The sequence below is a fragment of the Diorhabda sublineata genome, chromosome 10 (genome assembly GCF_026230105.1).
Source record: "Diorhabda sublineata isolate icDioSubl1.1 chromosome 10, icDioSubl1.1, whole genome shotgun sequence".
Lineage (NCBI taxonomy): Eukaryota > Metazoa > Arthropoda > Insecta > Coleoptera > Chrysomelidae > Diorhabda > Diorhabda sublineata.
The window spans coordinates 5,865,260-5,880,003 of record NC_079483.1 but is presented as its reverse complement, the minus strand read 5'-3'; the positions used below and the strand labels follow the sequence as shown (position 1 = coordinate 5,880,003).

Here is a 14,744-nt window from a genome sequence, read left to right as displayed (position 1 = left end):
GTAGATGAAAAATATATCGCGAGGTCTACGTCTACCTCAATTGGAATGGACAATTAGTTCAAACGCATACAAAATGTATTGATGTTTGTTTTTATTTGCCTCAAACTTAAGTAACAATCCTCGGTTAAGGAAATTGATAAATATTTGTAAAACAAAACGAAAGTTACTATCAATTGAGTTTACCTTGTTGTTTTCAGATACCATGAGTTTACGAACCATCTTTTTGGTATTTGTCATCTGCTCATTGTTGTCTATGGGGGTACTAGGACAAGACGATGCGGCATCCTCCGAAGCAGCGGTTACTGAAAGTGGCGCCGATACAAATTTGGCCGGAATTGGTCATGTCGTAATCATTCTTGCGTCTATGGGATTTGCTATGTTTAATAGACACTAATTGTAATATTATTTCATGTTTTTGAATGATTTACCTATATTTTTGTGAATAAATGTACCGGATGTATCTTGGAGATTTTTATTGAGTCTATTGCGGTTGACTTTTGGAAATTGGATGAAAAATATCAAGCCAGTCGCAAAAGGAGGAAAAAATTATGTAATTTGAAATAAAAATTGGAAAAAATGTTTTTTATAAAAAGAAAATTCAGTCCACAACCTAGAGCGGTCCTATGGACCACAACTGCACTTTCCCCACAGCCCAGAGCGGTCCTATAGACCATACAGCAACCTAAACTTTAAAGACATGTAAAGAAGATTTATTTGGAATAAAAAGTGCGAAAAAATGATGTTTATTGTGGCCTAGGTCCCAAAGCAAAGTTTCCTTCGGGCCACCGCACACGAAAACGTCATTTTTTTCTTTATTCTTTCCTTGGACCCACATCCCATATGGAGTGTAAAAACCAAAAAATTTTTGGGCCATGGTTAAAGTTTATCAAGCCTGGGGCTCAACGTGTTAATATTAAATTGGACGCCACCAGCCTTCTAGCGAACTACGTTCAAAGTGAATTAAACAAGGTGGAAAAGTTGAAAACACTTGATGAATTAACTTAATATGAACTAAATCAACTATCCCCGGACACGATTATCCAGTAGTTATTTATCCGGGAAGTGATTTAGTACGGTACGAGACAGATTTTTATAGACGAGGCGACGAGGAGGAGCCCAGTCAAGAATATCTAATCGAGTACCGTAACAATTCGCCCCTTTTGTCCATTAGTACAATCTAACTTCAAGAACAGGATATGTGCAGACTGTGGGATCTATTTTTTGACAAAGTACAAATGTACAGTCGTTTCGTGCATGGCAAAACTGCCCAAGACCATCGTGAAGGACTACGTCCATGTTTTTCTTATTTCCTAATTTCTTTAAACTCCATCGTTGGGATAAATTTATACACACTGTCTTTTACTTACTTAATCTATTTAAACACACTAAACAAGCTCGAATATATATCAGAAAGAAAGTTCCAGAATTTTAGACGGCAAACAAACAAACAAACAAAACATTTTAAAACAAACTTGTGTATTCGCCGAATTTTAGACTTCCATTCTAACTGAACAGGTCCTGCTTTACAATTCATGTCGTGGACGAGAACACGAGAAGATTTTTGGTCGATATTGAGTAGAAAAGTGTATGATAGGAGTTGTAAAGGCGAAAATGAACAACAACTTCGTAGAATTTTTGAAAAAATTCGCAAAATTGACAATCAAACCGTCCAGCATTAAGCTTTGGGTAAAAATTGAAGAAAATTGCTCCTTAAGTAAAGTTTAAATCGTGTTTTTTGTTAATTTTAGGTTAAGAAAATAGTACTGAATAAATGAATTGTTAACATTTCGTGCGAACAATAGTGTTTAAGCGCGTTAGTTTGATGCATACTACATAACAAAAAACCGCCTTCTTCAATCAAAAATGAACTTGGTCAACGTGCTGTTGCCAGACGATGGGTTATGACTCGCTCAGCGGTTCGAACAGTGTGCTAGTGTTATAAGTAGACCTGTTCCTTTCATAGGGAACAGTCAAAAGGTGATTCACAGCCGCTCGTGATGAACGCTTCATTGTATCAACAACATACTCCAGCTTATCGGCAAGCAAGCCTGCGTTTTGTACAGGATCACCTAAATTGGACGTTGGGGCAATGGGGATCTGTTCTGTTATTACAAGAGACCACAATATTCCTTCATGGTTGTACCGAATACCAAGAGAGCGATTTGCAGATTGCAGCTTTTAAGAGCGGAATGCTTATTGGAGGTGGTTCCTGGATGATCTGAGCATGAACCGACTCTGGAACAAACAAAAGGTGATTCACAGCCGCTCGTGATGAACGCTTCATTGTATCAACAACATTAAGAAATCATCACCTTAATTTCGATCAAGTACAATGACAGGTGAAGTAAAGGTGGCAGGACCATAGCCTGACCCCTAAACTGCGATTGGTCCAAACCTTACTCCAGCTCATCGACAAGCACAGGTTCATGTGAATTGAACCATGAGAGCGAAGACCAAGAGAGCGATTTGTAAATATTGAGTGGAAATGTTCGAATATATATCAGAAAGGAAGTTCCAAAATTTTAGACGCTAAAGAAACAAACAAAACATTTTAAAACAAACATCAAACAAACCTGCGTATTCGCCGAATTTTAGATTTCCATTATAACTGAACAGGTCCTACTTCAAGATTCATGTCGTGGACGAGTTCGTTAACAATATTTTCGCCGGATCTAACTTCTTGTCACTAAGTTAGAACAAACAGAGATTGGTTACAGTATCACGACATATCATTTGTACCGAAAGAAGATAATCGCCCAAATATTTTCCAGGGTCGACCTATTGAAGATTTTTGGTCGATATCGAGTTGAAAAGCTGGAATATATATATCGGAAAGGAAGTTCCAAAATTTTAAACAGAAAACAAACAAATAAAACATTTAAAAACAAACATCAAACAAACCAGCGTATTCGCCGAATTTTAGACTTCCATTATAACAGAACGGATTCGGCTTCACGGTTCATGTCGTGGACGAGTTCGTTAACAATATTTTTTTTATATAGTGTACAGTATTTTTGAAAAATATTTAAACGAGTTTGTAGCCTTTGCACGTTTGGTAAGACAACTATTTTCTTTTTGGTTTTCCCCTGTATTTTTAAACTATCGTTTAGTGAAACGTAGCGGCAGACACTACGATTCCTAATGTCATATATATGCGAAAAGCACAAAAGCACGCCGTTGTCATATCGAATATTCAAGTGGGAAAAAGCTCTCGCCAAACTGTCCGAACTTCGCGTTCGAATTTGGCCGTCGAGGTTCGTTCGGTGTGAAGCTTCACGATTGGTCGAAAAGCACGACAGATGTGAAATGCGGCGCGAGACGTGAAAGCTTCGAAAAACTTATTATGAGCGACTAGCGAGACTCAGTTGAAATCAACGTGCGTAACGGTGGTGTGTGAGAGTGCGTGATTTTTTTTATTTACACATGGTTTGTTGGATTTTTTATTTATTGGAAAATATTCAAAAGGATATCGGTCACTGAAATTATGGTAATTATTATCAAATTTCCGTAACGTACATTTAAAACCGGTTTAATTTCCAAATTATTTTATACAATTGCTTGTTTTTAAAACAACGACGTAAAAATATAAAGTTGTGGGGCTTGAAACGTGAAAGAAAAAATAAAAAACTTGTAATTATGAGTAGTATATTTTTCTCTATTGTCTTGACCACATTTCGAAAGATTTATCAAGTTTCTATGAACATAAATATGAAAATTAATAGAATAAAATTTCTTCCTTTTCAACTTAAAACTTTCGTTTTTAACCAAATTGTTTCAGAAATACGAAATTTATATATAATAAAAAGCTATTTAAAATGAATCCATCTCCAAATTTTGATTTTATAAATTTTAAAAATGTTCGTTATCAATAAATAAAAATATTGAAATAAATAAGCAAAAGCGGGAAATTTTTATGTAGAAGTTGTATAAAATTTGTAGACGCGGTCAGTATGTTGTGTTCCGGGTTGGCCAGGTGATTGGGTGGCTTCTATTAAACAGCTGTCGTATTCGATGTAATGATAACTGTGGACCATCTTCCCAGGTGTCTTATTGATATTTTTCCCGCTAGAAAATTCAGTTTAGATTTTGATTTTGACCAAATGATTGATACTAATGCGTATTGGTTTTCGTACAATGTTTGGTAACAAAGAATTCCGTCATATTCAACGGGCTTTTATTGTTGAAATAAATAACATTTATTATAAGAGACAATGAAGCTTTCGTAGAATTTTGAAAATTTAACAAGAGGTTAGGTGTATGTTGAAAATAATCAGGACTTTGTTAGGACTCATAGTATTGGAAATAAGAGGCTCTAAACTTGTTCAAATATTAATGGAAAACATATGCACGTTTAAAAAATCACTCATGTCAAAATGATTGAAGCATCGAGCTGAAATTTTGGAAATTTGTTTCGAAAGGATTGTTGTGTGTAGAAAAAAATTTAGATTTTGGTAAGATTCATAGTATTGGAAATACGAGGCTCTAAACTTGTTCAAATATTAATGGGAAACATGCACGTTTAAAAAATCACTCGTGCTAAAATAATTAAGGAATCGAGCTGAAGTTTTGGAAATTTGTTTCGAAAGGATTGTTGTGTGTAGAAAAAAATTTAGATTTTGGTAGGTCTCATAGTAATGGAAATACGAGGCTCTAAACTTGTTCAAATATTAATGGGAAACGTGCACGTTTAAAAAATCACTCGTGCTAAAATAATTGAGGAATCGAGCTGAAATTTTGGAAATTTGTTTCGAAAGGTTAGTTGTGTGTAGAAACAAATCTGGATTTTGGTAGGATTCATAGTATTGGAAATACGAGGCTCTAAATTTGTTCAAATATTAATGGAAAACATATGCACGTTTAAAAAATTACTCATGCCAAAATAATTGAAATATTGAGCTGAAATTTTGGAAATTTGTTTCGAAAGGTTAGTTGTGTGTAGAAACAAATCTGGATTTTGGTAGGATTCATAGTATTGGAAATACGAAGCTCTAAACTTGTTCAAATATTAATGGAAAACATACGCACGTTTAAAAAATCACTCACGTCAAAATGATTGAAGCATCGAGCTGAAATTTCGGAAATTTGTTTCGAAAGGATTGTTGTGTGTACAAATAAATCTGGATTTTGGTAGGATTCATAGTATTGGAAATACAAGGCTCTAAACTTGTTCAACTATTAATGGAAAACGTAAGCACGTTTAAACAATTACATATGCCAAAATAATTGAAGCATTGAGCTGAAATTCTGGAAATTTGTTTCTAAAGGATTGTTGTGTGTAGAAAAAAATTTAGATTTTGGTAGGATTCATAGTATTGGAAATACCAGGCTCTAAACTTGTTCAACTATTAATGGAAAACATATGCACGTTTAAAAAATCACTCGTGCCAAAATAAATGAGGCATCGACCTGAAATTTTGGAAATTTATTTCTAAAGGATTGTTGTGTGTGAAAAAAAATTTTGATTTTGGTAGGACTCATAGTATTGGAAATAAGAGGCTCTAAACTTGTTCAAATATTAATGGAAAACATATGCACGTTTAAAAAATTACTCATGCCAAAATAATTGAAATATTGAGCTGAAATTTTGGAAATTTGTTTCGAAAGGTTAGTTGTGTGTAGAAACAAATCTGGATTTTGGTAGGATTCATAGTATTGGAAATACGAAGCTCTAAACTTGTTCAAATATTAATGGAAAACATACGCACGTTTAAAAAATCACTCGTGCTAAAATAATTAAGGAATCGAGCTGAAATTTTGGAAATTTGTTTCGAAAGGTTAGTTGTGTGTAGAAACAAATCTGGATTTTGGTAGGATTCATAGTATTGGAAATACGAAGCTCTAAACTTGTTCAACTATTAATGGAAAACATATGCACGTTTAAAAAATCACTCGTGCCAAAATAATTGAGGCATCGACCTGAAATTTTGGAAATTTATTTTTAAAGGATTGTTGTGCGTAGAAAAAAAATTAGATTTTGGTAGGATTCATAGTATTGGCAATTCCAGGCTCTAAACTTGTTCAACTATTAATGGAAAAAATATGCACGTTTAAAAAATCACTCGTGCCAAAATAATTGCAGCATCGAGCTGAAATTTTGGAAATTTGTTTCGAAAGGTTTGTTATGTGTTCAAAAAAATCTGGATTTTGGTAGGACTCATAGTATTGGAAATACGAGGTTCTAAACTTGTTCAAATATTAATGGAAAAATATGCACGTTTACACAATTACGCCAAAATGATTGAAGCATCCAGCTGAATTTTCAGAAATTTGAGTCTAAAGGTGTGTTGTGTGTCTCTCATAAAGAATGTCGGTTCCCAATATTCACTTCGTATATTAAATAATTATATAAAAAGAAAGCACAAGTTTAGTTTAACGTTAAGCAAACTTTTCGAGTTCTTGGTAAAACCATTCTTCAGGCTTAGATGCAAAAAATTCTCGTACTGCATTTTCAACATCTTCTTTGGATTCAAGTTTTTCTATCTTATTTGCAGTATACGCTGTAGCATTGTCTTGTTGTAAGAGCGAGCTTTTTATTAGCATTAAGTCCAAAAATTGTTAGTTATATTCATTTCTTCATTCGAATCACCATTTTCGATTATTCTAGTTAGGAAATAATGACTTTCATAAACGATTTTATAAGAGTTTAAAGCTCATGTAGATTTATCAACCAACGACTATGTAAAGCCGATATCGAATTGATCCTGGCGCGCTGCTTCGTGGTATCCCAGATTTTATCGTTAACAAATGCGCGAGTGTCATTTTCTGCCATAAAAACATTTACAGCTTCAAAGCAACCTTTCCGAAAGCTTGGATGACATCAACGAATGTTGCAGAACAATATCTACAATTTCATTGTAACTGTATGTAACCGCTTTATGGCATGTTAGTTTCAACACTCGAACTGGTAATTGGAGGTGAGGTTTCTTATCTGGATCACTTTCCATTGGAGTGGAGAATAACCCCAGTTCAGCATGGCGTTGATTATCATTGTTATTAGATGGACGCCTTCTGTTGGGATCTGCTTCAAGTTGCTACCTGTGATTAAGTCATATCCAGGTGATTTTTTTTGATGACTTCTGCTTGGAGCTGGTCCAGGATGCTGCCTGTGCTTGTGTCATACCAGGTGCTTTTCTATAGTTTGTTTCATGTTTGATGACTTCCGTTGGGAGCTGCTTTAGGACGCTACCTGTGATTAAGTCATATCCAGGTGATTTTTTCTGATGACTTCTGCTTGGAGCTAGTCCAGGATGCTGCCTGTGCTTGTGTCATACCAGGTGCTTTTCTATGGTTTGTTTCATGTTTGATGACTTCCGTTGGGAGCTGCTTTAGGACGCTACCTGTGATTAAGTCATATCCAGGTGATTTTTTGTCATGACTTCTGCTTGGAGCTGGTCCGGGATGCAGTCTGTGCTTGTGTCATATCCAGAATTACATTTTTCACTTACTTTATGAAAGTTTATTAATTAAAAATGATGTAAATATTATAATATAATATTTAAATGTATAAATAAAGATCAATTCTTATAAAACTAAAGCGATACAAGTGTAAAAAACAGGAAAAGAAAAAAGATTTGAAACTAAAATGTCTCAGGTTATACAATATATACTAATACGATGGGTTATACAAATTTGAGGCTTTCTTTTCGTATGATAATTTAATAATTGAAAAATTGACCCTCTATAATTTAAAATCACATAACAATGTGAAATTGACATCTTCCAAATGTAAAGATTATCAACGTAACCCCGTATAAAAATCCATTTAATTTTTATCTTTTTATCCGTCCGTAATTTCCTAAAGGAACGATGTTCCTGAAATGTTTTTTGATTATCGATTTTCTCGATAGTGAGTCACGTTCTTTGTACATACATATATATATATATATATACAGTCTCTGCTGGAAATTTTGCGAGAGAATCGAGAGAGCCAGCGAAACTGAAAGTAACAACAATGCAACGTTGTCAAACCATCACTTTCGATTTCCGTATCGGAAATTTCTAAATTAAATACAGTCTAAACAGTTGATTTTCTTATAAAGAATATCTACTAATGGAAATAAAATACTTCTAATATGATTATTTTAATATATTTATCAATAAAAATCGATTGAATTAATTCAAAGATATTACAAATGTAAATATACGTAACAGTCAAATGTCACAAGATGGCCGCTTAGAATTTAATAATAATTATCGTTAAAAATTTAACTTTTAATTATTAAAATGATTCGTGTTTATATAAAATTATATTCATGACAATATTTGCTATTAATTAATATGAATACATGAAACATAAACTGTACTAACAATTTTGAACGCGTGTATTCGTATCGTGGTTGTACGATTTCAACATTTTGGCAACGTGTAATTCGACCGTGACCTGACCGGCAACAAGGAAATGCGTTGCGTTACGCACCGAACACGGCTGCGTAGTAGCTCGCTTCAGGCTTTCGTTCGTGGTTATTTAGTGACGTGTACATGCGCTTTTCGCGGCGTCTCTTTCCCGCACTCTAAACTTGATCGTTATAAATGTAAACAATGGAAACTGTTTCGGGTAGTTTTCCTTATTTTTTCTACTCGAATATCGCAAAACGTATACACAAGAAAGGGAAAACCTTCATTCAGAAACTGAAAGGGTCAGTTCGGATCGGTGATTGTTTGGGGTGGAGGTAGTTTTATTTTGGGGGTTATGAAACGATAAGAATGTTTCTTTTTATTTTTTTAATATTAATATTTTCATCAAAAGTTGTTTTCAAGAAAAATAATCGATGTTTTTGACGTTCATATTTGGAAATTTCTCGTACAATACAGGGTGTACATAAAACTGAAACCTTCATTCAGAAACTGAAAGTGTCAGTTCGGATCGGTGATTGTTTGGGGTGGAGGTAGTTTCATTTTGGGGGTTATGAAACGACAAAATGTTTCTTTTTATTTTTTAAAAATGGATTTTTGTTGATATTTTCATCAAAAGTTGTTGTCAAAAAAAATAATCGATGGTTTTGACGTCCATATTTGGAAATTATATCGTACAATAAGTACATAAAACTGAGTTTATAATTTTTCAAATGATCAATTGCATAAAAATTTGATAACTGTAGACACCACACTGTATCGAGTATTAGGAAAACCTGTTTTAAAAAATAAAAAACCAATAAAATCACCGTATAGTTTTTCTAATATCAATTACAACAAGGAACGATCAATATTTCATAAATGCGTACGATATATCAAATAAAGAAATGAAAAATAATGTATAACTCCCCGAATAAAATTCAGTAAACATCTAACAAACCGCCAGTCCACGTGGACTGATCATCTCCACTGTTTAGCAATGAAAACATCGAATCTTAAACATAAATGCATTTTTATTAGTGGAAGCTGTCGGAAGGCGTTTGTACATAAATTATTTCAAATATTCCGGGTCTGCGATAAGCAGTGGCGTGACTTAGTGAGATTTGTTTAATTCCGAATCGTCAAGGTTCGATGACGACAAGATTAATTGTGTCGGATAAAAGACTACCGAAGTTCTGATAGACGAATGGTGTACAAAAAGGGCTGGTATCCTGTTTAAACCAAACTCCCTTAGAAGCAGGTACATTTTGCTCGTCTATTTACGTTTTATAATTTAATATTCAGTTGTAGCAAGTTAATATATAATGAGTCGATCGCATAATATATAAATATTATTAAAAGTATTTATAAAAATAATAAATTTAAAAAATGAGGTATGTACGCCTATGGTAGACCAAACAAAATTGTCGGCAAGGGTTTTTATAATCTGCAATTGATATTAGAAGAATTATATAAAGTTCTGAATGATTAAGAAAATTTCAATATTTTAAAAAAACGTTTACACCGAAGTTTATTTTGAAAACTGATAGAAATTTTGAAGCCGATTTATAAATTTGACTTTTCGTTTGTCGTTTGCAGTTACAAAATTAAAAATATTGAAATACCGTTGCCGTTTGCTGTTGGTGAATCTCAATCTCAATCTGACGTTCGTAGCAATAGAAAAAAACCAATCACATCCGTTTGCTTTTGTCACGTGATTTTGACGTATGACGTTAGAACGTTATTTCTCTCTTTATTTTTTTTGTGTATGGCGGTATTTTTTTGTTTTTTTTATCTTTGTTTTTTATAATAAAAACACAAAATTATCACGAAAACAAAAAGCAGTATATGCATGTCAAAAAGAATAGTAAAATTTTTGGGTTAACGTCTGTAGAGGTGTAGGATTTGTGAGGAAAATCAAACGGAAAACGTCACCAACGAACGGCAATATTAAACATAAATACAAGTTTATGAATCGGGCCTTATATTTAAAATTAATAATAATTGATGGCAATTTAAAATTTATTTATTTTTTCTTTTCAGATATTATTTTTGTAAGGTTAGGAATACAATAGTAGTAAGTACTATTTTTATACGAAAACATAACAGTACAAAATCCAGAATAAAAGTACAAAAATTTCTATACAAATCTCAGAGGAAAATCAGGTTTACCATAATGACAATAAAAACATCAATTTTTCTATGACTATTTTTTATAGAAGACAGTTTAGAAAACAAAAACGCCATGATTTTAAGTTAACAATGCAGATTGTATATGATGAGTGAAACCCTGAGTCAGGATCCAGATGGGCTGGGGGCCGCTTACACCACCCTAGCTCCATCGTATCCCCCCACACCCGCGACTCCTAGTTCCACCATACAGGAAGGGCCACCGGGAGCTAATCTACCTCCGTTCTCGACGTTTTCCGCCGACATGGATTCCGGTGGATCTTTTAGTTCCGTATCAGATCGTTTGTTTAGTGATGCTAGATTGTTAGACATATCAAACTGGGACTATTATACGGAAGCTAGACTTTTAGATCGAGGTGAAAACGCCTTATCGATAATAACATCTCAACCGCAATACCGACCGTGGGAATCGAAACCGGTGGACGCGTCCACATCCACTTACGCCACCACGACACCAGTTAATACTTTAGCCGAAGCTTTCGCTCAACAAAACGGCGCTTCCAAATTACCTTCATTCCAATCTCAATTCCAATCGTTTAACGAAACCGCAACTACCACAGAACCAACTCTAACAACTCTAACTAACTTAACTCCAGTTTCTCCTAATTCTTCTAGTCCGCAAAGTCATACTTTAACTACTTTGAATTCGAATTTCCATACTTTAAGTGCTAGGAATTATCCTTTAGTACCTGCTCCGATACAAGCTAGGGAAATACCTTCCATTCAACAACAATTTTTAGACGAAAGACATATTCAATTATACTCCCATCCACCTACCAATATTACTTTGAATAATACCTTACACCCGACTTTTTTGAACAGTCAAAACGGAGCTATAATCCAAAATAATCAACTGATTTCATCACCTACGGTAGTTACTGTACTAAAATCGGAACCGGATATCAAATTAACGACTTTACAAGATTCCATTAAAATCCAAAACGTCGGTCTTCATCCTACCCAATTCCAAAATCCCATGACTCAAATCCACACCAACACGGACGCCGGATTGTATAACGGCGTCGAGAAAAAAATTAACGGTAACATGAATTCGCCCACGCGGAATGATTTTAGAAAAAAAGAAAGACGGAAAATTCGCGCTTCGAGTTTGGAAAGCTCGGTGGATAGTGACGGGGCGTCCAGTAATATGGATATCGGTTCGGAAAATTCGGGACAAGTGGCGGCTATATCGAGTACCGCCGGTTTTAAAACGCACCAAATGCACGTTAATAGTTCGATAGATATGGATACGGATATAAGTGGCGGTAGCGTCGATAAACAGGTGAAGAAAAAGCGGAAACGGTGCGGTGAATGTGTCGGATGTCAAAGAAAAGACAATTGTGGTGATTGTGCCCCGTGCAGGAACGATAAAAGCCATCAGATTTGCAAACAGAGGCGATGCGAAAAATTGACGGAGAAAAAGGTTAGTTTAACATATCAACAACAGTAGATGTAGTCGTCATTTATCTAAATCCGAAATCAATAATATTTCATATTATAAATTATTGGTCTAAAATGTATATTTTTTGGTTATATATAGGTTACCTAATGGGATTGTGGCAAATAAAACACCAATATATACTAACTCTAATATATTTCCGAGCTGTTGTATGTTTTGAAAAACATTAAATTCATCAAATTCCTAATTCAGCCTATTGATTCTGGTTACTATGGAAATTCTTATTTTTCTCCATGTTTCCTGTTCTGGGTATTAAATACAGGAAGTCGATTAGAACACACCTCGTGGGGTTCCTATCTTTAGTTCCCCATAAGCCCAGAGTCACAGGCGGAGCCCAATTCTTTCGCAGTACCTTGCAACTGCAATTACGCCTGTAGGTGAGGATTCGGTTTTCATGTATTCTGAGCTAATTACCAGCTCTTTCCCCGTATATATCTTTCCCATGGATAGCTTGACCGCTGCGAGGTCCTTGGTACAGAAACCTGGAAGTGCGAAGACCAACTAACTTCTTGCAGTTGAAGCCTTTCCATTTTAGTCGCATTTAAAGAGTGAGACTTATAGTAAAAGGCCGGCGCCTGGCTGACAGTAGTATCCTCTGACTATCTGCAGGTGTCTTCGCTGGAGTGGAGATGGCCTTTGAGGTCTTTCTTCCCGATTAGAGATATAAAGACTTTAGTAATGCTAAAATGTAGCCTTTTTAGCTTATGACGACTTGCCTCTAACTCACGCTCCCTTACTCTTAAAGAGGAAACCAGGATTATGACTTTCCAGGACCTTAAGTGTGTCCTACACGGAATACTCGGTCGGAAATTGTAAGATCGCTCGACGATGATGTCGATTTTAAGGGCTCATCTGCTGCCAGTGCTATTTCCTTCCAGGATGATAAATTTGGGAGCTCCCTACGTAGCCATTATTAGGATGTGGGTCTGCTGTTCTTCAGTGAAACCGATATCGACTTGCCCCACTCGATTCACGACTGCAGCACCGGGTCCCTCTGTAAGTACAGTTTTACGCCTTTTGGAGTCAACTCGCTGCTCGATGAGAGTCGTATCAGGGCCTCCGAGTTGGAAGCCCTGATTGTTATTTGAGGAAACTTTGAAACCTGGAGCCTTTAGGCCCTGAGTTGTCTTGGCAGCTTTCTCCTCTTCTCCGCGCCACTAATTGAGCTGGGCCTTATCAAAAGCACCGGTTAAACCTTGTAAAACGGTAGAAATCGATAATTTGATGGTAGTGGGTTCTTATTTGGTTGAATCCCTTGGGAGAAATGAAGGATTTGTCCTTTTGCAGCGCCTTTTACGGAAAACCAGGGATCTATGGGCTCTGTTATTTAAGGTGCTGTAGTAGTAGTATTGGGGGGAAGGGGTAACAGAGGATGAGTCCTTTTTATTATTATTCTTGACCATGGTAAAGCTAATGAAGTGTAGGTGACATTCATCCTTCGGCATGATGACGTTCATCTTGGAATGAGTCATCTTTTGCACCAGCCTCCCTCCTAGTTCCACGTAGGCGGGTCCGAGGAAAGCGGCCGCTGCGTTGCCTTACCAATGTCAAGATCCAACGACCTTTTGATATTTTTTATTTATTTTCAAAACGAAAATATGATATTTAACTAATATTTTTTTGTTTAAATAATAAGACAAATCATTGCACTATTAAGTTGTTTATTGTCCGCTAACCTAACCTAACTTTATTATAGTAATTTTTGATTTGGTTTTCATTTCTATTGAAGCATATTAATCTTAATAATTCGTTGGGTAGATAAGGATACTTAGTTTTGATATTTTTTTAAGATCAAGATAATAAAATAAATCAAATGCAAAGTGCTTTTCCAATAGGACAATGCGCCTTCTTGAACTCCGGCCAAAATATGGTTAAAGTTCACTTCAAATTGGTTGATTGCCCATCGTATTTACCTAATCTGACCTCCAGTGACTTTATCCTGTTTCCTAATTTCAACATCGCTAGATTTAGAAAGAGATTATGACGAAAATAAAATTGATTACGGAAAAAAATATGTATCGTGCTTATTACTTTTTAGAAAACCCTTGTATGAACGCGGATATGAATATTTAAAATAATATCAACTGTACTTTTTATATTAATTTATCGAATCGAATATGTTATATTATTTGAAGTTGAAACTATTGTCAAAAAATCATGTTTTCACTTGGAACTTTTTCAACACGGAGCGTTGAAATTTGAAATGTCGTTCATGGAACTTAACCTCTAAAGGTCTAGACTATAAAATATTTTAAAAACCTTTTTCCTTAGACGTTCTATATAAAATTCGATACCTAAGCGGAAACGGTGTGTGTAAATACTAGTTCCATTGACATAATAACATGTTCTTTACCATTTTATAATCCAGGTTAAATCCTGTCACCGCGTTTAATTCCAAACGGCGTAATACACGGTTATAGGGCATAGCATCCTCCTAACATCCCTCATCACTCACATGGACTGTTCCAATTATACCCGCCAAAAGCGTATTTATGTACGGATTCGAATTTAATTTGAATGTATTTCTGAAAGCATGCAAATATATACCTAGAAAGTCTGTAAAAGTTTGAAGCCTTCAAAAATTATGATTCCACTTAAATTATTATTTCTTCGATGTTTAAAATACTTCTTCGACCTTTGACCAGTTCGTTTTTCTTCATAAATCGTCTTAGAATAATTATTAATTAATACAATTTGTTTTAAATTATAAATTGAATCAGTATGTCATCTCATTTTGATATTATTTAAAGGTGTGTGAATTCTC

At 34.9% G+C, this 14,744-nt stretch overlaps 1 protein-coding gene across 1 annotated transcript in view; it reads left to right on the top strand.

Annotated features, from left to right (window-relative positions):
• Nucleotides 1–3,297: 3,297 nt before the first annotated feature.
• LOC130449596 (methylcytosine dioxygenase TET) overlaps nt 3,298–14,744 on the top strand; it is a 97,325-nt gene continuing 85,878 nt past the window's right edge. Inside the window, exons 1-2 of the mRNA XM_056787530.1 lie at nt 3,298–3,487; nt 10,375–11,944. Of these exons, the coding sequence (XP_056643508.1) occupies nt 10,607–11,944 (1,338 nt within the window). The 5' untranslated portion in view covers nt 3,298–3,487; nt 10,375–10,606. The remainder of the gene's footprint in view (nt 3,488–10,374; nt 11,945–14,744) is intronic.